Source organism: Limanda limanda, chromosome 11 (assembly GCF_963576545.1).
Source record: "Limanda limanda chromosome 11, fLimLim1.1, whole genome shotgun sequence".
In the NCBI taxonomy this organism is placed as follows: domain Eukaryota; kingdom Metazoa; phylum Chordata; class Actinopteri; order Pleuronectiformes; family Pleuronectidae; genus Limanda; species Limanda limanda.
In genome coordinates this window covers 16641457-16667918 of record NC_083646.1, presented here as the reverse complement: position 1 = coordinate 16667918, position 26462 = coordinate 16641457, and the positions used below count along the sequence as shown (strand labels likewise).

Below are 26462 nucleotides of genomic sequence, written 5' to 3'. Positions count from 1 at the left end.
TAGATCTGAATGCAGACAAACATCTTTGGTCAGTGACGCAGTTAACTTCTTAATCCGCAAGTGTGGACATGAATGTTTAAATTTCAGAGTGGAACAACTACAAAAACCAGATGAGTCCGAGGACTTTAAAGGAATAATAACTCTCTCAAGAGACGTCTGTCACAGTGAAAACAATGTTTTCTTTATTAGTTGGACTGTTTGAGCTGTTTGTGTTAATAAATGAGCAGATATAACAAAAGGAAAGATTTAATTATTTCTTCAGTAGTCAGTCCCTTTAAAGTAACTCTTCTCAAATCGCAAAATGACAGAATATAATTAATGCTCAGTTGCAAAAAGACAAATTAAAGGAAATCAACAGAATAAACAATGTTTTTTTTTAAGGTCTTACAATTTTGTGTTTTAGTTTTTTGGGGGAAATCATCCAATCAAAAGTGTAATCTTGTAAACAACTTTCCTCTGTCATACCCCGACTGTGGAAGACGGAAAAGATTCAAGATGACAAGATTATCAAGGACATGTGTCTCGTTCATGTCTGCGATGCGAAATGAAAAAGGAAAAAAGGTTTTACACACCAAAGACTCTCCTGCTTTACTGAGCATGAACTTTAGATTTACAGATGTGTCCCACCTATATGGCCTATGTTCCATCTCACATTAACACATAACACATTTCAGTTTCATGTGGTTCAGTGTAACTTAATGAAAATGATGGAAGCAATGTAATTTTGCGAAGTGATATTAAACACATATGATTCCACATACCTTGACGAAGAAGTGGCTTCAAGAATAAGTTTGTCTCACTCTGGTTAAGCAGGAAAACACTAGTACATTTCCGAAATTATTCCCACGTATAACTATCATATATTTTTTATTTGTCACTATTAATTTGTCAATAACAATAACTCTATAACTCCTCCTGTGGGCACACATAACGACAATGAATACAAATATATTAAATAAAAAATATGTGTTTAAAATAAATTATAATTGTTGACAAATGCTGCACATTAAAGTCCCTTAAAGCTTATTAGTTGCTGTTAAGGGTATTTCTGTTTGATTTCATTGATTCCTTTTTGTTTATTATGAGGAGCTCTGTTAGCTCTGACTCATCTCAGGATTCTCAACTAAAAACCTTTTTTGCAGTTGTTTTTTCCCAACGTGCCAAATTTTGATAAAACTGTTTTGAACCTGTTATATAATGAATTTGCATACAGTTTGGAAATACAGATATATAGTTATGATGGTTAAAGTAAAGTAGGATGGTTTCTTACCTCCAACGTTGTATCCCAGGCAAGAGTTCTGGTCACAGTATCCTGGCGACCCGGCTGGTCCGGTGCTACCCGGATTCCCCGGCCTCCCAGCCGTCCCAGGGTTGCCGGGCCGACCGGATGGACCCTGGCTGCCTGTGCGTCCTTCACCCGGCAGGCCTGAGGACGAAGGTAAAGTCCGGGTTAAAAAGACGGGCGAGCTCAGAGAATCCCGTCACCAGTGAACATTTGATAAAACGACACCGGCAGTGCGGTGATGGGATCACGGGTGACAGAGGAAGAGGGGGAGAGTAAAATGAGAAAGTGGCTGCGAGGTTTGATGCTGTCACTGTACTATCACCTCTTCAATCTCCTCTAAATCCCCCGCTCTGCTGCAGCAACAACATGACACAAAATATTAGGGGGCAGCAAATGTTTGCTTGTCATTTCTGGATAAGGGAGATGATAGTGAACGTCCCAGGGGCAGGCGCAGGAATAACACTTCTGAGCTGAAATTTAGCCGGAGGCTCCTGTTTTCTGTTTACACAGACGCACCTCAGCCGTCAGCAGAAACATGAAATATTTAAAAAATAAATGTTGAAGGGACGTTTCATTTGCTTAGTGCTAAAATTATCACCCCACAAATATTCCAGAAAAACAGGACAGATGAATACAGACAGCCTCTCCCCTGCACCTTTCTCTCAGAAAACATTTCCTCTCCTGTACGTTGAAGTTTGTTGGATTTTTTCTTACAGTTATCGGATCACAGAAAAGTTTCCCGGGAGTTCTGTCAGCTTGTTCTCTGAGTATTGATCGCACAACAGTAAACAGAAAATCCCAGGCCTGAGGGCGACATATTTTCATAACACAAACTCAAACTCCACACCGAGAAATCAATACAGAGAATTATATTCCCCGTCCAAAACGTCTGCCTGCTTTTCTCTGTCGAGCTCGACAGAGAGTAAACCCCAAACAGATTAGTTCACTGAGCTTTTTGATTCCATTGTTTAAATATTGAAAACGAATTTTAGTTTGGTTCAGAGGGAAAATAATGAAAGCCGTTATACAAACACCAGCTGCATTGGGTCACAGGCTGAAAACACCAAAGAGTATCATGTATTAATGTAGCTACAGCACCTCCACATGTTATCTGAGTGCTGTGGCTGGATTCAGTCTGTTGTGCTCTGACGAGTGTGTGTGTGTGTGTGTGTAAGTGTGTGTGTGATGGATCTTACCTGGAGGTCCGGGTGGTCCTCGAGGTCCCTGACTCCCAACGCCTTGACTCCCCCTCTCCCCCTTCTCTCCTGACAGACCTACAGACACACACAAAGTTTAGTCCCATCTCACTTTGGACATTTCTTGGAGAACACAGCTCCATGAGGCTTTAGTAGGAGTCTGCCAACGTTACTGAGTCTCCCAGCAGAGGAAAGTAACCAAGTACATTTACTTAAGTACTGTGCTTTTGAGCTATGCAAGGATTGTTTATGCATTTTATTTCATACTTTTACTCGATCTTTCAGTAATTGTACATTAACTGTACAAATGTGACTGCTATAGTTAAGTTACTTTTCAGATTAAGCTGGATAATATATGTATAATGGCCAAAAATGATATCAGGATAAAAATAGTCATGCATCAATATTATTAAATACGTCATAATGATTTATTTTAAGTTTAAATAAGGTAGTGGTGGTGGTTTTAAACGCAGACACTTTTTAACATTTAACAAATCTGAGGTACCTCGTTTATGTGTTATAGCTCCTTAATGTGCTCAATACATAAGCATCACATCAAAATATATTTTGAACTTTTGTTATATTGCTATTAATGAGAATTTAATTGCGATAATTATTGATATTGTTGTGTTGCCTAGCTCTAGTATTAACATTGAATAAATGAATATACCTCAATGCATGTCAGAGACTATTTTCCTGCAGAATAACTGCTTTTGTTTCTGTATCTTTTCATTCTTATAAACATTTACTTTGCTAAAGCATCTGCAGACTCTTCCACCTCAGTTCTACGTCAGTGTTGCATTACAGCACTGTGCAGACATGAGTTGCTTGAATTATGCCTGGTTGAAATATAATATAATGTATGATAAAACCACACACACTCTCGTTTTCGCTCTACTATGAAAGAACCACAACTGTGATCTGCAGATTTTCTCTTCGGTGCGTTTATGTCCGTTTTAATCAACTTCATCGATAAAGAGGAAGAAAGAACAATGAACAAGAGAGAAAATATTTTACATTACCTCTAATAAAAGTTTATTATCTACAGTGTCAGCTTAACCTTGTGGTATTCTCTCTCCATAGTTTCTCTCTGAGCAATGCAATATTAAGTTTAACATGGATTTTTATTTCAGCTCTGGTTTCTTTCGTTGGGCCTGAGCACAGCTTTCTACCTAAATTTGTGTTTCTATCCTATATAACATCTGTGATAATAACATGTCCACGTTTTATAAGCCATCCATCTTTTGCAATATTTGTCCTACTCTGGTTTCATTTCAGCCTGTAAAAAAAGTTATATATCTGTGTGTGTGTCTGGTGTCTGCGGCTCCAGATAATAAATGTTATTGGAGAGAATCAAAGGTCTGAATTGTGGAGGAGGACGTAACCGCTGGACATTTCCTGACAGAAGTTCTGCTGCTCTGCTCTCCTCGCCCTGTGTGTGTGCAGGCTCACTCAGACTGTGGTTCTTCAGTGTGGGCTGCATGTTTTAGTGATGAAGCCTCATAAAGGCTGGTTCTTGTCTATGGGCTCGTGGCAGAGGAATGACTTAATGGATGTCGGAGTTATTGTCTTCTGGTTTGGACTGAAGCTTGTGGGAGCTCTGACCTTCACTGGGAGTTTGTGTGGTGAGATCAGGCTGCACCATGACAAGCAGGTACACTGAAGATCCAACTGGAGAAATACACTATTTCTTTTCAAAGTAAAAGCCCTATAGCAGACAGTGAATTCCATTATAACACTAAATAATATTAGAAATAGTTTGTGGCAGATAATTATACTACTAAATGTAGACATTTATAATCAAAGTTGCATCAGAAACAGAGATACTGTTTTTTATTTATTTCACAAATTCATCTTCCTTATCCAAACCTAGCATCTATATTTCCTAAAGGATTTTTACACAATAACAAAAAAAACACAAGCTCACCAGTTTAATCTGCTTAATAAACCCTAGATTGTCTCTCCTCCTAGTTATGGTGACTTGTGTAAGACGGATGGACTTTGATCATTGTATAGAAAATTAGAGGGAAAATAAGATCTAAACATATGGTTTTAAAAACATCTCCCTCTCTCACCTCTCTCTCCTGCTCGTCCACTCTGACCATTGGAACCAGGGAAGCCTGGTCTGCCAGGCGATCCTGGCTCTCCCTGGGGTCCCGGGGTGCCTCTCCTACCCTGCTCCCCTGGTGGTCCTGGAACTGTTCGGATGGAGACAGCTGCCTGGGCAGGGATCTGGTTCAGTACGGAGTTATAGCGAGACAAATGGCCTGCAAGAGATGGAGGCATAGGTTTGAAAGGATTCAGATTAAGATTATGCTTATCGTGTTTTTTTTTATGACAAAAGTATATGTATAATTGCTTGTATGAATGTGTAAATAGCAGCGATTACTCACTCTGGATGAGCTGTTCACACACTTGTCGTGCGATGGCGCGGACAGCAGCCTGGGATTGCACATCTCCCTTAGGAACGAACAACAAACACACACACAGTTCTTGAGATGTGACAACACACAACCACACAGTAGATTGATCCCACTTTTTCTGTTAGAGCGAACATTGGCTTCCAGACCAGAGGTTGATAAATTAGTGGGCGTGTGTTTTGTGGGTATTTTAATAAACGTACTGCACCTTTATTCCACACTCTGACGTCCCTTTATATATATAGGACAGAACAGATCACTGAGAGTATCTATGAGTCACACAACTATATTATACAATTTACAACTACATTTCATTATATAAATATCTGGGAAAAGCTGTTGACTCTGACAGTGGCTCCACTGAACTGTGGCGCTTTTCCAGATAACACATGTCTCCATTTTACTACAGCTGAAATTAGCCCAAGGAAAGTGTCAACACATCAAACTGAACTGCTGGAGTTTTTTATTTTTATTTGACAATGTTACAACCAATTCTTGTTTCAATTTTAAAGGGACAGGTCACCGATGTGGTAAAGTACTGGAAACTATCAAAGTGTCTGTATGAGCATCTATCATCTATTTTCACAACAAATGAGACCATAACATACAAAATGAACATTATGTTTTACTGAAGAAGACTTGAAACTAGATATAGAGACCATACTCTTATTTTAACAACCAGTGGAGTCGCCCCCTGTTGGTCATTTCAGAGAGTAAAGGTTTGCTTCACTTTCTGGACCTGGAGGCTAATTTTACATTCAGTCTTTGGTTCCTCTCACTTTCCAAAGGGTTAATTAGCGACCGTTAATTGTGAATATGAAAGTAAATGTCAGTGATTAACTGGTGACCTGTCAATCAGCTGGGATTGCTTCCACCCCCCTTGCGACCTAGTATGAACGTCTGTATGACACACTGGTGGTGATTCCTCAGATTTGACTAGATACCTAGTGAGAGAAGAACCTTAATTGATATTTAATTTAGGATCTAATGAAATTAAATTTTTATTTAAGATGGTAACTGAACTGGTTTCCTACGTTTGGACTTTGAATTGAAATTGAAACTGGTTATTAATTCCATGAAAAGACCTTTTCCATGGATTCACAAATTAAGTTAACACTAGAATGATTAGTTCTCAGGCTGTGAAGGAGATTTCCTAAATATGAAAAATGAATAACCCAGAGATTGTCAAACAAAGGTCACTTTGATTTTGAGTTGTTTTTTTTATACAGATTTTAGTCCCTTTCATTTTCATCTTTTTAACTAATTGCTTTGAATGGCTTTTAGACTTTGAGTTTATTACACAGCACCTTCAATCTTTTGATCTGCCCTTAATAAATAAAACTGCTTTGCCTTGTGTTTAAAGCTGCCTTGGTCTCAACTCCAATATAAGAAGTATGAATTTTAACATTATAAGAGTACAAATGCTTTAATCAAAGCGGCCTCGCTGCTTCGTGAGGTTTATTGTGCTTATAATGAATTCAACAGCTGGCAGCCTCCTCTTCTGCTTTGTAGTAATCATCACCATTCAATCGTTTGATGTGACTGTGTAGAAAAATTCATTAGGAATAAATGCTGTATCATAAATGTTTACTTTTCCCCTGTTCAGTTATTGCCGTTTAAAACACCAAAGCTTAATTCAAAGCCAAACAACCCCACACAAATTGTATAACACAGACTGTCTTGTTGAGCTCTGCACCAAAAACAAACTGCAGCGAGATACGAACGTCCCCATTAGTTGATAAAAATTTAGCCAAATCATAAATTACAGGTTTGATTCAAGCTGGCGAGTTGCTCGTCTCTGGAGCTCCTCGCGAAGCTACTGTGTCAGCAAAAAATCACTGCAGCAAATTCGAACCGTGAACACTGATTTGATTTGGTTTGCTCTAATCGAGGCTGAGGGAGAGAAATAAAGTGAACGTTTGTGCAAGAGACAAACGGGAAACAGTAAATGTGTTCTGCAGCGTAATTGGGTTCCTTCAAAACAAGGGTGCGGAGCATTAGTGAGAAATTGCCGGTGATCTACTCTGGCGAAATAATGATATTTTCACAGCAAAATGGAGCCATAAAACCTGATTTGCTCTAAACACAGTGTTTGAGGTGTGTGTGTGTGAGTGGAATGACTTACTCTTTCTCCCTTATCGCCTTTGGTACCAGCAGGACCCTGGAACATAAAAGCACAGGAGGAGAACAAACATTGGACTGGGATGTGTACTCAGAAACAGCCCTGCTCATCTCTCTTTCCCTCTCTCGTTTAATGCCCTCACCCCATTATTAGAGCACTGACACGCACTGACAGAGTGAGGCCCTATTGAAATTGTAAGGATTATTATACATTTTTTTCAGGCAAACAAAATGGCCTTTTGAGGGCTTTAACATGCTCAAATTCTTACCAAAATTCGAGAAAATTAGAAAGTGGTGAAAATTTACGTATTCTCAAGGAATTTTCAATGGGCGTTGCAAAATTGCTCAACAGAGCCCCCCAAGACCCATGTGTATCATGACCAGGCAAACAAAAAAGTCTATAGGTGCAATTGGAAAAACACAACAGGAAGCCTGCTATTTTGCATTTAGTGGCCATTTTGGCCATATTCCACATTTTTACTGTGAGGTACTAGTACCAGGGCTTACATCAGATCAACTTCAAATTAAATTAACTCAAATATTTGAGTTAATTTAACTAAATTTTTGAATTTAGTTTAACTCAATTTTTAACTTTAGCTTAACTCAATTTGTAACTTTAATTTAACCCATTTTTTAAAAATAATTAAATTTAGTTTAAATATTTTGTATTTTTTTTTTTATTTAATTTTTTTTTAAAAACGTGCAACTGCTTGACGACGCTCTCCCATAGCAACTCATATAAACATCATAATGTCAATAATGTCTTAAAGAATCCAGTCAATAGTCAGATTATTGGTGTCCATGTCAACGTAGATCATCATTATGTCTTGTGTTATTCTTAAATAAACAAATTATAATTTAGAGATGTCTAAGTGCTTTGGCCTTTGAACCACTCCCCTTGTAAAAATTTATAATAGTTTACACAGTTAAACTGGAGCCAGGCGAGCTCATTTGATTTAAGTGGTCGTACAAAGGCGTTTTGTTTATCTGTTCAAGAAAGTAGTTTTTTTCCTGAGTGGCAAATCATAATTTTAGTTTACTTTATATCTCTTCACACACACTCTACATCTACAGTACTCTGATCTAACAGCTGGGGAAACTAAGTGCCACAAATTTTGACAATGCGCGTCCAGGTTCTTTTGCGTCGTAAAGACAACACATGCATCAGGCCCATAGCTGGTGTGTGCCCACAATCCGAGTCTTTGTGTGTGTCCCCGGATGGGCTCTACTCTCTACTGCTGCCAACGCTGTAAAGCACACACATGCATATCTGATCACAACACACACTCAAAACCCAGCCAAGCACATAAAGCCTGTGAATGCATATAACTGTGTAATGCAATGTAATCCGCAGGCAAATAAAAGACAAAAATGTCCTGGCCACAGAAGCATGTGTCGATATGATGAATATCAGTTTGATGTTACAGCTTTTGAATAAAGGCCTGTTTATCTTGGAGGGACATATCCTTGACCACTGGCTGACCGGCTGCGTTCATGTGTGAGTGTATATACACAGTACACAGGGATAGAGGAAATGTGTGAGCAGACCTGGCGTATCACATGCATTATATTGCAGCCTGTGTCAGAATTTGACAGAGCTGTTGAAGTGGAGCGAAGGTCTCCACAATAAAGGTCTCCTGGATCCCCTAAATGTCAACTGTCTTACTAGGGCAACATGGGAAAACTGAATTTAACTGTGTTGGAGCCAAAATAAGTATCAAGACATAGGACACTATCTCTCTCCGTCTCTCTCTCTCTCTCTGAAAACGAAAATCTGATTTCTTTTGTTATTCTATCAAATTAATGTTCCCACAGTGCCCTATATCTGTCGTCTGTGAAGTAGAGGTTTTCTCAATCAAGATGTTTTAAAGTTTAAAACATAAACTCTCCACAGAGTGTTTGTGATGACTTTGCTCTTGCACGGCGCTTCAGTGTAGAATGATAAAACAGTCCAAAAAGGTAACTGGCAAACACGGGGCTGCTCACTACCAAGTCAAGCAAATAAACAAAGAAAAAGCTGGTTGAATCACTGGAAAGAACATTTGGAGGAAGCAGTACTTTGTCTGGGTTGAACACACACCCAGGACACCACCGAGTGCGATGACAAGCTGATAAACCTGTGGTTCCAGCTGTAAATACAGAGGTATGCACATCTGGTGACAACTGCTGTGAGTTTTGGAAAAGTGTGGGTCAATGAAACAGCAGCTTCAACTTGAAATTTATAATCCAAACGTCTAATGAAGGTTGGTTGGTGTGAGAACTGTCTCATCTGGCTCCTCAAGACTTTGACAACTTGGATCAGTCGACTAGAGATTTGAGACTTTCTATACAAAACACCAAACATAAATTCTATTTTGCATTATGAACTTTCACTACATTTCCAGATGCATCGTGTCTTTCCTGAAAGAGAAGAGTTTTAGATGCCACACATCAGGTTGAGCTCCTGCAACTTTGACTCTTTCTTTATATCCCATTTCGTCTTCAGTGGATTAAACTCTCTGTCCTTGCACACATTTTTCAGTGCAGTGTCCACTCTGACAAAACACAGGAGAGAGTTCCACAAGGTTGCCTCAGGTCAGCTGGAACACGATGAAGCAAAATGAAATATTTCCCCGCAGATTTAAATGTCTGCTATTTCCGATAAAACCCTCTTGTTTAAGCATTACAAACATTCTCTTGCAGCAGCAACCTGGCAAAGGGTTACAGAGGCTACAACGGGACCTGAATCAGCAACTCGATGCTGAGGTTTGAAAAGTTTGAAACAAAAAAGTTGTTCAGGAGATTAAAACTGCAGACTGTTTGTGTCATAGCTCCATGTGCATACATTCATACGAGGCATCTGTGTCTGTCGAAGTTTTGGAGATGAGGCAGATGTGATCTGTCATTGGTTTTGTGAGTGTGTTTGTGTCTGGGTGTGAGTTGGGGGAGAGAGAGTGTCGGTTAGTGATTTATTGCTCCCCCTCTCTGAGCCAAACTTTGCTGCCGGCCTGCAGAGCTGACCTGAGACTAGATTAGCTGTCACCAACATCACAGCATCATCTGTTCCTGTTAGTATTACACAAGGCTTGGAATGCAACATCTCCTCCATCCTTCTCCCGGCTTGTGTTGTGTCACTTGCACATCTTCCTTCTTGTTCTTCTTTTTGCAGAACTGAACCAAACATGACTCACTGCACTTATACAATTAAAGTTTTAACCTTAACAGATCGTCATATTCTCATTGTTGCACGCTGCTGTTGTTGTACAGTGATAATGCACACTGCAGGCTGTCTGTGTCTGATGGATGGTGCATAAAAGAAATCACATTGACTTTTAACCTTGCATGAAGCATATAATCTCTACTTCTACTGCATCTCTCAAAACACACTCATGCTGACATTCTGCACACTCACATAACTGATACTTCAGTCAGCTACATGTGGTTTCACCACTGAATTCCTTATTAGCTCGGTGAAGCACATTAACACACGTTTACCTTGCAATCTTTGGTATAAAGCTTGTGTTTGCATTACTCACATTTCAATACTTTGGCTCACCTGGAAATATAGTACACAGACATTAACGTGGCTGCACACAGAGGACCCCCTTGGCTGCCCAACCTATTATTATTTATATATATATATGTATATAACATATATCATGTACACATCAATGAGATTAAGAATTAACTAAATGAAAATCAAATACGTCTTTTGTCGATTAATATGACCAACATTACTGTGTGTTCCACATTATTAGTCTTAGCTCTCATCTTGGGAACTAAGATTTGTCTTTTGGATCATCTACAGACATCAGCTAACTTATGAGTAAATGATAGCTGTTAGGGTTAGTGTGTGTGATTTGAGTCCAACACTAACAGGTTGGTTGCAGTTCCAGAGAAGAGAGCTCAGGAAGTGGAACAGGACAAGGAGGAGAAAAACAAACAATCTGCAAAAGCATGAGTTCCTTGTCAGTTTTGGAATCGAACCACAGTTGTATTTTTTATATAAACAAAGCTGCGGCTCTGATGTTGCTGTTCCTGCTCTGTAAGTGCAGGTAGGCATGATGAGAGAAAAACATCCAAAGAGGAGAAATCTGAAGGAAGAGGATGAAAGGTGAAGAGGTCATGTCCTCCTCGTTAATTTGGATATGTGGTGTCAAAGTGTCCTGAGCAGATTCACACTGATAATGTGTCAGAGGAGTTAACAAGCTTCTTTTCAACAGAACAAAACAAACATGCCTTTCAAGTTCCTGACCCTTTTTGTGCGAAGGTTAGTTAATGTGGTTCAGATCAGGTCATGGAAATAAAACAGTGTCAGCCCACACAACAAAGATAATAGTGCGTGTACTGTAACTGAGTTTGTGTCTCACACAAAATATATACACATTCTATAGCTAAATCTTATCAAAAGAAAAAAAAAAAACCACTCACAGGAACCCCTTGTTCTCCTTGGGACCCGGCTGATCCCCCTGATCCTGGAGGTCCAGGTGCACCGGGGGCTCCCTGAGAGAAAGAGACAGAGATGGAAGATGAGCAGCAGGATCAGTAAGTGTGAGGATGAGCTGCCAAGAAAATGACGCTGAGAAGAAAAAAGGACTTACAACGGGTCCAGAAGGTCCTTGTCGTCCTTGTGTTCCAATATTTCCTGGAAGACCCTGAAAGGGCAGGAGAGAAATAAACACATTTATAAAATATTAGTACGTGCACTTACACAAGTCTAGGTTGAATCTTGTTATGGACAAACCATCTCCGAGAGGCGCCTGAGGGATTTCTCTCAAGTCTCCAGACTAAACCAACACTAACAATGTTATTTTGTAATGCAATTAACATCCAAACTACTGACGTAAACCAAACTCAGCAGCTGTTGCATCTGCTTCTTCTACTGGTGTATGTCACACCTCCCATCCGCCAACACCTGCCCTGAATCACATGTTTGACTGTGCGAGACACAGCAGCTTCTTCCTGAGTGTACGGATCTTCACTGTAAGACTGTTGACTGATTATCTGAGTTTGAGTCGCCTCAAGGTGAGTTAAACCCTCAACCACTAATTTAATGTCTTCTCCAGGATGCTATGAAAAAGAAATATCAGCTTTCACTCCAGAAGCATATATTACAATTCTGTGGGCCACTTGTATGGCATAACAACGTGATCATGATATTTCATAACGTCTTTATATGTATGGGCCATTCAGATTGAACAAATTCATTGATATTAATACAAAGTTTGGAAACAGATCTCAGCATACGATTGTTCTGGAAAACTGTTTAACTTGAGGTTCAGCTAATCCTGTTTGCTCAGATGTCTGTCGCACTTTGTGGTCACATCCTGAGGCTGATACCTTTTCAACATAGACACTTCTCATATGGTTCCTGTGAGGGAAGAAGTCATCATAAATTAAAAACAATAAAAAGATGTAGGCATGAACATGAGACGCGACTGATGGACAAGATGAAAATGTAGAAGGTGGAACTAAAATTACCATCCTGCAGTTGCATGCCCTCCGACAACCAGTTCAGTTTCACTCCACGACCTTATCAGTTCATCTGGGAGTAAAATTGAGCCATAAACATAATACCTCCGGCCTCTGGCTTCTGCCACATGCTGCAGTTTGCTCTTTGCTTCCTTAGCATGTATACTGGATGTGTGTTAGGTCCTGCTTATACAGCTACTCATCCCATTCAGTAAACAAAAGAGGGATGACATACTGTATCTCTGAGGGGAATTCCTCTGGTGTTACATCCTGAGCTTTCGCCAAAGCAGCTTTGTTAAATTCTCGTTGGGACGCTTTACCTTCCAAATAAATACAACAATAGTAAGTGTTTGAATGCACAACACAAATTTACATTCTACACAAACTAACATAAACATGAGCTCCTCTGAAAACCTCAGCCACAGCAAAAACCTCCTTAAGGGGAGTCACTCTGGAGTCACCCAGTAAACACTCACTGTGGTCGACCAGAGGCCTGAGCTCTTACCAACACTCACGTCAGACACGTTTTACTTTGAAATCCTCTCAGACTGAGCAGAGGCACGCACGGAACAAGCATCGCTAGTATACTAACACAGAATAAAGGTCACAAAATTCCCTATAGTGAGGCAAACAAGCATTTGATGTGGTACTGGGACATGACTTGGACTGTTGTCACACAATAAACACTCCAGTAAATCATAGTAAAAGCTCAAGATGTGGACGTATTTGAGACACAGTTTATGGATACAGAGCTGGAGCATAATGTAATGTCAAAATAGCCACACTCACACTATATTATATTAAAATCCAGACTTTGTTAAACTTTTTTTTCCAATCGAGGTTTGAATAAGAAGATCATTCTCTCAGCTTCTCTCACAGGAGTCAGGCTCATGAAAATGCATCGCTGCTGTTACATTTTTTCCAAACTGAGCAGCATCAGGTTTATGGTCTGACCTGCGGTCTCGGAAATTGGGGCGAGGCTAATCTTATTCAGAGTTTTGTATGCACGCCGAAACAGCCAGTAACAGTGTGCAGGTTCTCTCTGTGTGACCTCTATTCACAGAAACTGCACTTTTTTGGTCGTATACCAAACTTTCTTTGCAAAGGGCTTTGAGCTGGGCTTGGAAGCTCAGGTACAAATGTGATGAGAACTCTACCTGCTCAGTGTTGGATGATTTACTAATCAGCATATGTCTACTAGTTTTTACCAACCTGGATTCATGATCAAAACCAAGATCTATTCAGCTGGGACAGCTTTGCAAAGCAGGCATCAATGGCAATTTTCCCCTTGATGTAGTTCTCGTGTCTGAGGTCTGAAATAAAGTCCAAATCCACAGGAAAGGGAAAACACTGCTCCAGAAGCTCCTGAAACGCCACACCAGGACTCCTCATGATACTTCATCTGTCCCCATGATGCTACCACAATCGAATAATGCACGAACCCCCCCCAAAAAAGCCAGGTAAAGCCAGAGCAGAGGTTGAAGCGGTTGACCAATCACAACAGAGTGTAAGAGAAGTTATGCATTATGTAAACCTTTACATAAAAAACGGTAAATATGGAAGTGAATATGTCTTCTTTAAGTGTGAAGTGGACGAATTAAGTTGGAGATAGTTACTGCTGCTGTACAATCTTGTTTTTTTTTACTCTCAGCCAATCCTCTTTTTTATTGCTTGTATACACCTCACAAAACGTTTTATACTGTGTGTGTGTGTGTGTGTGTGTGTGAGTTACTACGAATCACAGGGATATCTGTGTTCTCTTTTCTCTGTTCTACAAATCACTTGACACAGATGAGTGGTTGGGATAAATTCCCTCCAAGCAGCAGAGATTTTAAAAACGCTGCTTCTTGTTCATAATTACTGTTCAGTGGGATACATTCTACTTTCTAGATCGCTGTCAAGTCAATAAAGCAGTAATAGCTGTGGCATTGATAACCTCTTATCAGGCTTCACTACAGCGCCCTCAGTTCTGTTCCAGTGCATACAGTGAGAATAATCACTTTAGTGTGACTGCACCGCCGGAGGCATCAGTGTGTGACACTGCAGAAATAATAATGTTTCCTCTCTTGTATGGAAGATAAATTATAATAAGTTCTCTGTGATTCTAAAAACACAACCATTGTATTTTCTCTAGTCGCCTCTACACTGTTAAAAAATATTATAAACACAACTGATCTGTAGCATCGTGAGTATGAATATGGGAGGCTGTGTTATCATCAGTGGTGAGAAGGGGACGTCAATTGCTCCTTGATTAGTAATTCTTACATGATTACACTCAATAATTACAAGCCCTGCATCAAATTAAACGGTGCAGTCGGCTAATATGAGAATTCGAACATGACTGTATTCAGTTAAATAAAGAACAAGGCTTGATTTAAGAAATTGTATTTGAATAGTGCTTCTCAAATAATTAATTAGTTGGTCACATTTTTGCTTTGGTTTATCTTATCAGAGGATCTGAGAACCAAATTTACACCAACAAAGGGAGTATGGATACAATCTAAAAATACAATGTTTCAAAATGATGTGTGAATGTTAGAAAATCTAATAATAATAAAGGTCAGCTTCAGGTTGATGGGATTCAGTTTGCTTTTTCATCTTTATCTTTTTAAATAACAGTTTAAAATAAGGCAAAGTTTGGGAAGAGTTTATCAAATTAATTAAATAGCAATTAATAAGCACAGAAGGCATATTGTTTTCCCTACATTTACAAGTCTGCTGTGACTTCTTAAATCAAAGTTGGAAATCTTCCCATTGACTCAATACATTCATTGTTATTGGAGCCAGCCTGTGGCGACTATGAAGGCAAATTTAAATCCTTCTTTAAGAAAACTCTGCAGTGGCATCCATGTCCTCTGTTCAGATCTGTTAATAAAGGTAACTTGCACTTTTTGATGGCACTGTAGTAGTTCATCGTTAGCCTGTGTACATCCTGTGATTTGGAGTGAGAAGAAAAAGGATGGTGTGTATGGCACTCCAATAAATGTAAGTGGTAAAATGGTTTGTATTTCTAAAACGCTTTTCCAGATTATCGACCACTCAAAGCGCTTTTTAATACAAGTCCTTTTCAGCAATTCACACACACAATCATACAGCGATTCTATACGCAGGGCTTTTTCTATTACACACCATTCATACACTGTCAGCACGGCCGTCAGGGTCCAGTATCTTCCCCAAGGACACCTGGGAATCCAGACTGGAGGAACAAGGGATGGAGACAGCGACCTTCTGGTTAGTGGAGGACTCTCTACCTCCTGTTACCCGCCAGTATTTCGGGGGAAGCAACATATACTGACCCACCAATAAACGTACAGTTATCAGTTATGAATTTAAAAGTCCTAGAAAGGTCAAAAGATCAAACAAGTTTAAAATTAAAGTGCATGGCTACCCTTTAGTTTAAACCCTGACGGGGCTAAGTACCACTTTAATGGTTACTAAACTTAGCATTTGTTAATATTTGCTGCTTACAGACTGATGACACAGAGGGAGTGAGCAACACCATCACTCATACATATGGAACAGTTCCTAATCCTGAAGGGGAAATGTATTTGAGATGGCTTTTTAGCTAAATTAGGATGTTAGATGAAACGCTGTTCATAATGTCTGTTCTCGTCATCAATCGCTCGTAAAAAAATCGTTTAACTTTTTTAGCACACTGTTGGTATGGTGGTACTTAACAAAACTTTTAGAATCGGTCCAGTAAATAGCCTCCAGTGGCAGCTTCAACATGTGAGCAGTGGCTACAAGTTCAAACCTTATAGAGGTTTTTGTTCAAATTCCCACTGAACTTTATAGGTTCAGGTTGAAAAATGCCAGAATTTACCTTTAAGCTGGATGTCAATTAGAAAGTCAGTAGCTGCTATAGGCACCTTAAACAAACCAAAGTAAAATTTGTGTTACGTCTTTCCATTTGAGTTCAAACCTGTCTAGCACTGTGAGAAGAAACCAACCAATCCGAATACAAGCATTCTGAAGGAAACCACATGACAAGCCTGAAAACTATGTGTGACGTCTTCTGAAACCCGCCACCGAGGGGAGCATCTGGACTCCTGTCAGCCAACGGGCAGACAGCAGATGGATTATGTGTAGAGCCTTTCCCCTCGCCAGGAACCAGGATCCAGGAACCCGGAGCCAGGACCAAACTCCTCTGTTATCATATTATGCATTTGGATAAAAACCTCCTCTTTCTGCTCGCAGACACATCACCCTCTGGCTGTGTTTCTGCTCTAGTATTAACAGCCCTGCTGGGCATTGTACGGCCTGATTCCTCTGTCAGCATCACTACAGTGAGCTGGTATCACTAGGGATGGGTATCGTTTGGTTTTTATCCGATACCGGTTCCTAACCGATACTTTTAAAACAATACCGGTTCCTAAACGGTGCCTGAACTGATACTTTTTTCCAAAAAGTGCACAAAACGATACTTGACTAAGAAAGGCTTTTTTTATTGCTAAATATATTAACTGTTTTAAGTAGATTATAAATATAAATAAATACAAAACCCTTTTTAACTTAAAACTATGAATAACATACGAACTGTTAACAAAAGTTTACACTATACTTAAATAAATAAAAATAAATACAAAACACACACACTCTGACTCGTGACTCTGACTTCGGTGCCTGAGCCAAATGAAGACTGAGGGTCGCTTTTCCATCACTCGGAGACCCCCCCCCCCCCCCCGTCTCCGCGGCTGGGGCTGTCGCAGGCAGGCTTCGGCCCCCCGCCTTCGTGCCCCTAACGTGCGGTCGCTTTTATGAAACATTTCTCGGCGTGGTCTTCGTTCCTCCCGCCCCCGAGCCTTTCCAAGCCGACCCGGAGCAGGTCGTGACGCAACGCCAGGGAGGAAATGCGCCCGGCGTGGGGGGGGGGCAGCCAGCGCCGGGGAGAGGTCTCACGAGGAGACCCCCCCCCGCACCTGCACGGAAGCCCTGACGCACGCGGGGCGCGGGCAGCGCGGAGACAAGAGTCTGTCCACCGGGGGTCCGCGGCCGCGGGGGCCTCCGGGGGCCCGGCGGGAGCCGCCGCTTCCCGTGAAGGAAGGAGCGGAAGTGTGAGGAGGCGGGACGAGCGGAGACCTCAGGCTTCGATTGGCTCAGGCACCGAAATGAGGCACCGAAATCTCCGTTGCATTTCGGTCCGGGTAGGTATCGGTTGTATTGGTACCCAACCCTAGGTATCACAGAGCCTTCCTGAATGCGATCTGGACCACTGTGCACGTTGTGTTCAAACGCAAATGGCAGCACGGTCTATCAAAAATATTTTCACAAGAGACTTGGCGGTATATTGTGAAGCACTTTTAAAACAAAAACAAGTATTGTACAAATTTGACCAAAAAAACATTTGACTTTTGCATTGTCTGGTTTGTTGACAGTCTGATATGTATCTATCCTGGCAATTATATTTAGCACCTGGAAAAATGTCAGAAGTGCTACACAAATTTCTTAAAAGAGTTTGGAAAAACCTGGCAATTGTGGACAGCTTTTTATTTCTTTTTAAATGTATATGTTGTTATGTTTTGCTATTGGTACCTGACTTTTCTCAAAACCATTTCCAAATGGGACTTTTCATATCCCAGAGCACCGTCTACTAACAGTAATGATGATGTCTAAAGAAAGATATGCTACTATGATCACACCCATTTATCAATTTTTTTCGATCTTCAAGATTTTTACACCCCATTTAACCAAAAACGGAATGAAAAAAAGTATTATTTTGTCATATACTGTTTCCCTAAATATAAGATATATCAGATACTATAGATGAATAAATCCATGTCATAAAATGAAAGACTGCAATATTTACACTATCATAAAGTACCAATGCAACAGAATGCAACAGTAATCAATAGAGTTGATGTTAAGTCATTATCTCACCCTTGGTCCTGGTGGTCCGTCTCTACCAGTTGAGCCTTGGCCTCCAGGGACACCCTGAAAAAAACACAACAAGCTGGTTTTAATCCATACGACAAAACTCAACGATGTTAACAGAGTGTACAAAAAGTGACCAAACATTTAATGAGGATGTAAAGTTGGAAAAACCAGCTTTTAAGTGTTTTCGTGATGACAATATTTGAATTTGAGTTAAAGTCAGTCATGATAAACTGTTTTTCCTCATGATCACTTCTTTGACGTGTTTTTTATTCATTCAAGTCCATTACAGCACAGAACTTATTTTAAAATGCACTTCATCTGCCAATTTACATCCATTATAACAAAGACTTTCCTCAAATATAAAAAATGCATTAGAGGACATTAAACCAAAAGGTCAAAAACAGATAAGGGTTTCTCTCTCCTGCTCAATGATGCTTTGACACCTGTGGCCATAAATCTGATTTGTGCAAAGAAGCAGCTTCTAACCATCTGAACTGAAGACAGTCTCTATATCAGTGGGCCACCCTGCTTCTCCTGCACCATTTCCCCTTCATCCACCTCTCTGCAGGTCAGTGCACACAGTCAATTCCAAAATACAGTCATGGATTATGTGTTGAGGTGATTTATCTCTGCACTTCAGTATTAGTGGAGAGCTCATAAAACAGGACAGTTAACACTGTTAAAAGGTTCCACAAATTACAGCATGGGGGTCACAGAGGACAGGCCTCATATGATTAATGATGGACTGCTGTTTAGATGTTGGCTGATGTGCATTTACAGACACACACACACAAACACACAAACACACACGGAAAGTAAGCCTTCACATCTGCTCCAACCACACTGCAAAAGATATCCATCACACATAACACTCCATTTAACAAGTGGAAAAAAAATGCCTGTACACCAAATGGATTTCAACTTACTTTAAGGTAAAGGGAAAAAAATCTTAAGTAATTATAGTTTAAAAAAGTTTAAACAAGTTGATAGGCAAACCAATTTTTCCACCTGTTCTAAGCGAGAACAGAACTAAGGCCCTAAATGACTTGATAAGAAGTTGTTTCTAACAAATTGTATTTTACACCTCCACTCACTGTATAAAGCAATATAGTGTATTTTAATGTAGATGTAGGTGCACATTAACATAGCAGACACAGATCATCTACTATTTTGTAACTGCTTAAATAGATGAATAATCAACAACAAAATCACGAACTTAACAAATCAACTAAATATTATATTTATAATCAATACTATTAACACTAAGGATTTGAATGTGTGAAAACATATCACTACTGACCTGTTCATAGATCAGTTACAGAGGCTTCATGGAAGTTTGACAAATATATAAAAAAACACAATATCTGCTAACATGCATCACAGTTCATTTAAACCATTTATTAAAGAAATATGCGATATGCACTATTGATTGATAGCATGCAGTCAAGAGGAAGCTAGCTTAGCTAAGCAACAAGACTGGAAACATGAATATCTTAAATCTTAAATATGAATGGATTAATAGGAGATTGGTATCGACCTTCTCATGGAATTCTCTCAAAAGGGTGAGCAAGCGTATTTCCAAATATATATATTTATACACACACACACATGCACATCTTACACATGCTAAATTGGGATGGGGATTAAAGCTCTGTAGCTGGCATGAATCCCAGAATAAAACAAACACACATACACACACCTTCTCAGTACACACACCAATCAGAGCTTCTCAAACAGGCCTTGAGAATAATATGAGCAAGATGAAAAAAAAACGTCTCATCAGAAACATCAGGTGCACAAGTGATTCTGATTGAACATGTTAGCCTTTGGGTTTGCTTTGCACCGCTCCTTGTGTGCGTCAGTGTACATGGATGAATAAGTTGTAATGAATGCCACACACACACACACACACACACACACACACACACACACACACACACACACACACACACACACACACACACACACACACACACACACACACACACACACACACACACACACACACACACACACACACACACACACACACACACACACACACACACTTAGATCCTATTCTCTAGTCTTTGAAAACCAAACCAAACTGATAGCTGGAGAACACCTACCCACACCGATAAACACAAGGAAAGTGAGAAATGAGGACGACAGACAGACACACAAACAATATTCAATATTCATTGCAGCTGCATTGCTCACTGTCAAATTGAAACAGAGGTGGAAGGGACGCTGATGACAAGGTTACATTGTATTTACTGCAGTGAGAAACCGAGGGAGGGAGAGGAGGGGTGAGACAGGAGGGGAGAGAGCGCAGCAGTGAGAGGGGGGAGAGAGAGAGCGAGAGAGAGAGAGAGAGAAGGAAAGGGGGGGGGATAATTGATGATTTTGAGTTGTGATATTCTCTGTGGTTCCTCGTATATTACAGCAGGGCCCTGGAAGCTACAATATTCCCCCGCTGGGCCACAGCGACACACACGCACAAGCTCACGCGCTCACACACACACACACACACACACACAAAGACACACACACACACACACACACACACACACAAACACACACCTCTGACAAAACACATTACTACACTGTAATATAGTGCAGCACAGGGCAGCCCTGCCAGCTTTTATTAATAGGACTATGCAGGCAGAGAGAGAGTGTTGCAGCTCTGGGTGAGACGGTTCAGAGACTGGTTGCTCTCTCCTCATGAGACTGGTTATTACTCCTCCTCTCTAAGAAAATTAAACAACTGTTGCAGTAACTCTAACAGTTTGAATATGACTTCCTGCCTGAGACTGAATTACAGTCACATCAACTTCTCCTTCTCGGCGTTTCATCAGTCAGACAACGGAATGTATTAAAATCCCAAGGGACATTAATCAGCCATGATTATCAGTAAAAAAACAAAGTGTCTTTACTGTGGTCTCTGCCGAAAAAAACAGTTTATTTATCTCCATCAGCACTGTAATGAACACCTGTCCAGTCAGTTAATACAATGATCAAATTATCATCATCATCGGAATAAAAGTTAGTCTAACACCAAGATCCCACTGATGAAAGAGTTTAAGTAACTTATCAGCATCACTACTCAGTGATCAACTCTACTACTAAACATTTTGAAAGATAACCAACTGTCTAACGGCTTTAACCAAGAAAAAACAGTTGGCCAATCAGAAGAGAGTCTCATTAGACAAGACACAAATTCCCTGTTGTTGCTTTAGAGCTCAAGACAGGAGCACGAGGGGGATGTTAAATTGTACTGCGATGGCCTAAAACTACAAAAATATATTATGGCGTATCAAAACTTCAAATAAAACACTGGAAAAGTGTCAAATATAGGTGCTTAAAGTAGAAATCCATCTTAGCCAGGAGACTATAAAAGGTAGAATGTGTTATTTTTCCAGCTCATAAGTTTGATGAAAGTGTTTGAAGCACTCTCTGTACAACAGGCACAGCTGCAGACTGAGGCTGCAGATATCTGCTGCATCAGGCTCCACTTCCACTCAGTGTGGGCGTGGGTTGGAGCTGAAAGAGCTTTTATGGATGTCGGCCTCCACTCACAACTTTCAAGCAATTTGTCGAAATCACCTGAAGCGAATTCATCAAAATAAAACGTCTAGTGACAACTACAAGCGATTAAAAAGTAGTAAGCTGAGTGGAAATGTGAGCACAACATGTGTTTTTGCACGCTCGATTTAATCTTTATGGCCCAATCTGATGTTCAGATGTGGTTATAATGAGGTTATCAGCTGAGACAGTAAAACCGACTAAGAAAAATTAGACCAATTATGTGTCAGGAGGCTTATTCAACGTAATAGCCCTGTTAATATTTAAACCCGTCCCCACTAATGTGGAAACTAATAACTGAACTTGGGCCCTTCGGCCATCTGCATTTTAAAACACTAATGCAGAGATTTTTTACAAAAGCCTTCGCAAAGTGCAGATTTGAAATATTCCTGTCTCTGCATATCTGTGTATAAACAGATATGTCAAATGGAGCATTTGGGAAATTAGCTCACTTTATGCAGACCTACTTTTTCTTTGTGTAATGAGCATGTGCTAGAAACATCAAGCAATGGTGACTATATACCTGTTAACAGGAGAACAAGTTCTTCTCTGGTATTTGACAGATGGCTGATGAAGACTTTATCGCCACCCTCCCTCTTGCTTGCTTGTTTGAGTGTTTGAAGTCATTTTTATGTTCTCGTTTGGACAGAGATATTTAGTAAAACGAAGATTGTGCGGACAAAGACTTTTTTTAAATGGAGGAGAAAATATACGTTCAAAGAACAATTAACAGTACTGTAGACGAGGCCTTAAAATCTGCCCTATGAGATACTGTATGTTGCTACTCTTTACAGATGAATCCACTGTTAGTACAAAACTACTTCACTAAAAAATGGACGTTAAAATGTTGCCTTCATCAAACATCTAAAACAAAAATCCCAAACTGTTGTTTAATCTTTAGATCAGCATACTATCATGGTCATGTCACATGTTGTCTCAGTGATGCATTTACACACACGCGCGTAAACACAAAGACAGACACACACGTACACACACATGTGCATTTCATCCCCACTGGTGTTTCCACTTGATTAGGCAGATTGGATTTCTTCTCAGGAATCTGTGTTTGTTTGTGTGTGTTTGTGTGTGTGTGTGTGTGTGTGTGTTTGTGTGTATGTGTATGTTTGTGTGTGTGTGTGTGTGTGTGTGTGTGTGTGTGTGTGTGTGTGTGTGTGTGTGTGTAGTGTGTTTTGTTGCAGTTAAAAATTATTATTGGTGAACTGAGTTTGGTGAGCGAACATGTTTCTATTCCCTGCCCAACTTCAACCCGGGCAGAGCAGAATAACTAACACCTGGAGGATGTACAGGCTCTTTAAGCGTCAGGAAAGCTGTTTTTGCTGAATATATAAAAGAAAACCACTGTCACCATCATTAATCTGAGACGCAATGATAAAGAAATAAAAACCTTTTCCTGGTGTGTAGTTACTAGAACACAGACTCTGTCCTTGCTGATGTCCAGAGCTCCCACAAGAACGCCATTAAATTAATTCAGTATTACTTCTGATTGGTTCACTGACCAATAATGGAGATGCTGATAATGATTCTGCACATCTCAATGATTCCATCAGACCGCTGTGTGTCTGGGTCAATGTGCATGTGTGTGTCAGCAACAAAACACTCGACACACACACACACACACACACACAGAACTACCTCATCCTTCATTTTCATTTACCCTCTCAGCTTGTCCTCCTGCTCTTTTCCTTATTTTCATTGTGTAGTAATGAAACAAAAGGCAGCTCAGATTTAAAGAGGTTTAAATATTCATTAACATTAGTGTTATTATTACTGCAGCTTTGGCAACTTAAGAATTTGAAGTTTGCATTATACTATTACTGTCTTCGTAGCTAACTTTTTCAAATAACAAATAATATACATTTATTATAATAAGACGGATTTTCTGATTCTTAACTAATGCAAAGCGAAACATCGGTTTATACCACATGGACTTATGATTAATTAAAATTACACCTTCATCAAGGCCCAACAGTCAAACATCCCTGCCCTACACATGACCGATTATCTTCATCAAGAATGATAAATTATTTGGTTCTTCCGTGTTGTCATGCTCTGACCTGCCACTAGATTTCATGGGAATTGGTTCAGTGTTTTACTATGAAAACAAACAAAACCAGACGAGCACATAACCTCCTTGGTGGAGGGAATAAAAAGTGTGTTGAAGTTTGAGAACTTATATGCAAGTTATATTTGAGTCATTCTGCAGGGTCATTGAACCTCAGTGGTAATGGATGTAGAGTCATTTGTATTTATAAATACTGGGTTTGTTATAAAAGAAAACTTGGTCCAGTCTCTTGGTCCAGACAAAAACAGAGGTAGAATTTGGCGCATGTCAGCCAGGTTGTAAAACAGTTCCCCCTCTGGGTTGTTCTCTGTGATACAGGGAGTCATATCAAAACACCCAAACACACACCCCCACCTCTGTGTCTTACTATTACATCCTTTTTTTAAAAAAAGCAATTGTTGTCTTACCATTAGTCCGGCTGGACCGTTCTCTCCTCTCTCTCCCTTCGTTCCAGCAGCACCCTGTAAAACAGATAGCATCATCACATCTCAGCTGGGCCACTGGTCACACTGGAAGCTACCACAGGACTGGAAAATCCAACTTCAGTTAGCTTAAAAAGATGCCGAGCCACCGCACGTCCGCAGAACAGCCTCTGCAGTCTTTGGACAAGAGCCACAAGTGTGAAAGTGTATTTGAGCCATACGTCAACATTTGTCAGTTTATATTGGCAGGTGGTTAGCGGCTCGATGCTAAGTCAATTTCTGATTGCATACATTTGGTGACCATACTGCAGACAGGAGGGAGGGAAATGGCTCACAACACATATTTTATGAGTATGTTTTCATCATAATTTAATTTAACAGCTATGCTTGGGAAAGAAAAGAACTTCTGGTGCCAGGTTTGTCTTGATTCCAGATTCTGCTCAGGGACCAGTTTGATTTCTAAAAATATGTTTCTTTTGAAACTCCATCTAAACATTCGGGCCGGGGTTCTTTCTTCTGTCGGTTGAGTTACTATGTGCAAATTGTTCCTATTTTATGTAGAAATTATAGAGTACAAAAGTTATAAAAATGTTCAATATGTGACAATGCACCTGAAATTGTGACATTCACTACCTTTCAACATGCACACACAAACAAGCGAAGCCTCACCGGGGGCCCCTGAATGGAGAGTCCACTGGGCCCCTGAGGACCAGGCGGCCCTGGGGGTCCAGAAGTGCCCATCTCTCCCACTAAGCCATGAGGTCCCTGTGAATAAAAACACACAAAGTTTATTCTCTGCCTCAATGTGAACAGGAAATGCTCAATATACTGTGAGAAAATTTGAGTAGCTCTAGTTAAGTTACAACTGGGCAAACTCAAAAGCTCCGCAACAGAAGTAACTAAAGTATCTGCATTATTGTTGGCATAATAGTAGATTTAGTGATAAATGATTGTTGATCTCTTGACCTGCTGGAAGCCTCATCTTTTCATTATTACTAGATATTCTTGAAATGCATTTAAACTCTTTACCTTTATGATCCTAACTGAAAGCAAAATCAGCACATACAAATATATTTTAACCAATAAAAAAGATTTAGATTGCAAAACGCTAAAATGAATCAAATCTAAACATATTATGCATACATAATAAATACAAGTGTATGGTTGATGTCAATATAACTAACAACGGTCTAAAGTTGTACAATTGTTTTTATTATATGACAACGTTACACTATCTATTCCCCTGAAGGCTGATTCACTCTAGACTCAAACTACAGCATCATCACTACAAGGTGGCTTTACTATCGCTGACTGCTGCTATAATGAGATCTACTACAGCAGATGGAAGGGGACACTCGTCCATCCATCTCTACTCTGCTTGTGCCACCATGTGCTCGATTGATTCATGTGTGCAGACTGCAGAGGAGAGGCGAGGATAGTAGAAGAGAATAGAATAGAAGAGAAGAGAAGAGAAGAGAAGAGAAGAGAAGAGAAGAGAAGAGAAGAGAAGAGAAGAGGAGAGTAGAGAAGAGAAGAGAAGAGAAGAGAAGAGAAGAGAAGAGAAGAGAAGAGAAGAGAAGAGAAGAGAAGAGAAGAGAAGAGAAGAGAAGAGAAGAATTCCAATAAACCACCGCTGATTCCCAGCATTTGTATCTTGTTGGCTCAGCAGCAGCAGTAGCCAAAGTAATCTTCACCCCGGCTGTATTTATTGTTTTATTGCTCAACCAAACTGTTACTGGCTTCACGTATTTTTCTTATCCACGCAAACGATCAAAAGAAACCGTAGATCAGACACACATGAAAAGTGAGAGGAAGGAAAAACGAGCAGGACTGAAATGTGTTGTTTTTATTTAAATAATAAAATATGCCGCCAAACGACCGGGAAAAATCAATCCGTTGAGGGGTGATGAAATTTAAATTAGTTGAAGGTTCCTTTAAATAACTGCACAATTTATTCCACCATTTATCAAAGCTCATACAGTAGCAAGCAATGCATCCAAATGTATTCCTGAGGATGAATAATGGTAATTTCATGGGAGAGCTGAG

At 40.0% G+C, this 26462-nt stretch overlaps 1 protein-coding gene across 1 annotated transcript in view; it reads right to left on the bottom strand.

Moving 5' to 3' along the window:
* Window positions 1-26462, bottom strand: part of LOC133014568 (collagen alpha-1(XIV) chain-like) — a 131388-nt gene that overhangs the window by 4696 nt on the left and 100230 nt on the right. The window contains exons 38-47 of the mRNA XM_061081833.1: window positions 25086-25181; window positions 24402-24455; window positions 18351-18404; window positions 11603-11656; window positions 11433-11504; window positions 7027-7062; window positions 4875-4941; window positions 4557-4748; window positions 2482-2559; window positions 1271-1426 (exon numbers count right to left, since the gene is read on the bottom strand). Of these exons, the coding sequence (XP_060937816.1) occupies window positions 1271-1426; window positions 2482-2559; window positions 4557-4748; window positions 4875-4941; window positions 7027-7062; window positions 11433-11504; window positions 11603-11656; window positions 18351-18404; window positions 24402-24455; window positions 25086-25181 (859 nt within the window). The remainder of the gene's footprint in view (window positions 1-1270; window positions 1427-2481; window positions 2560-4556; window positions 4749-4874; window positions 4942-7026; window positions 7063-11432; window positions 11505-11602; window positions 11657-18350; window positions 18405-24401; window positions 24456-25085; window positions 25182-26462) is intronic.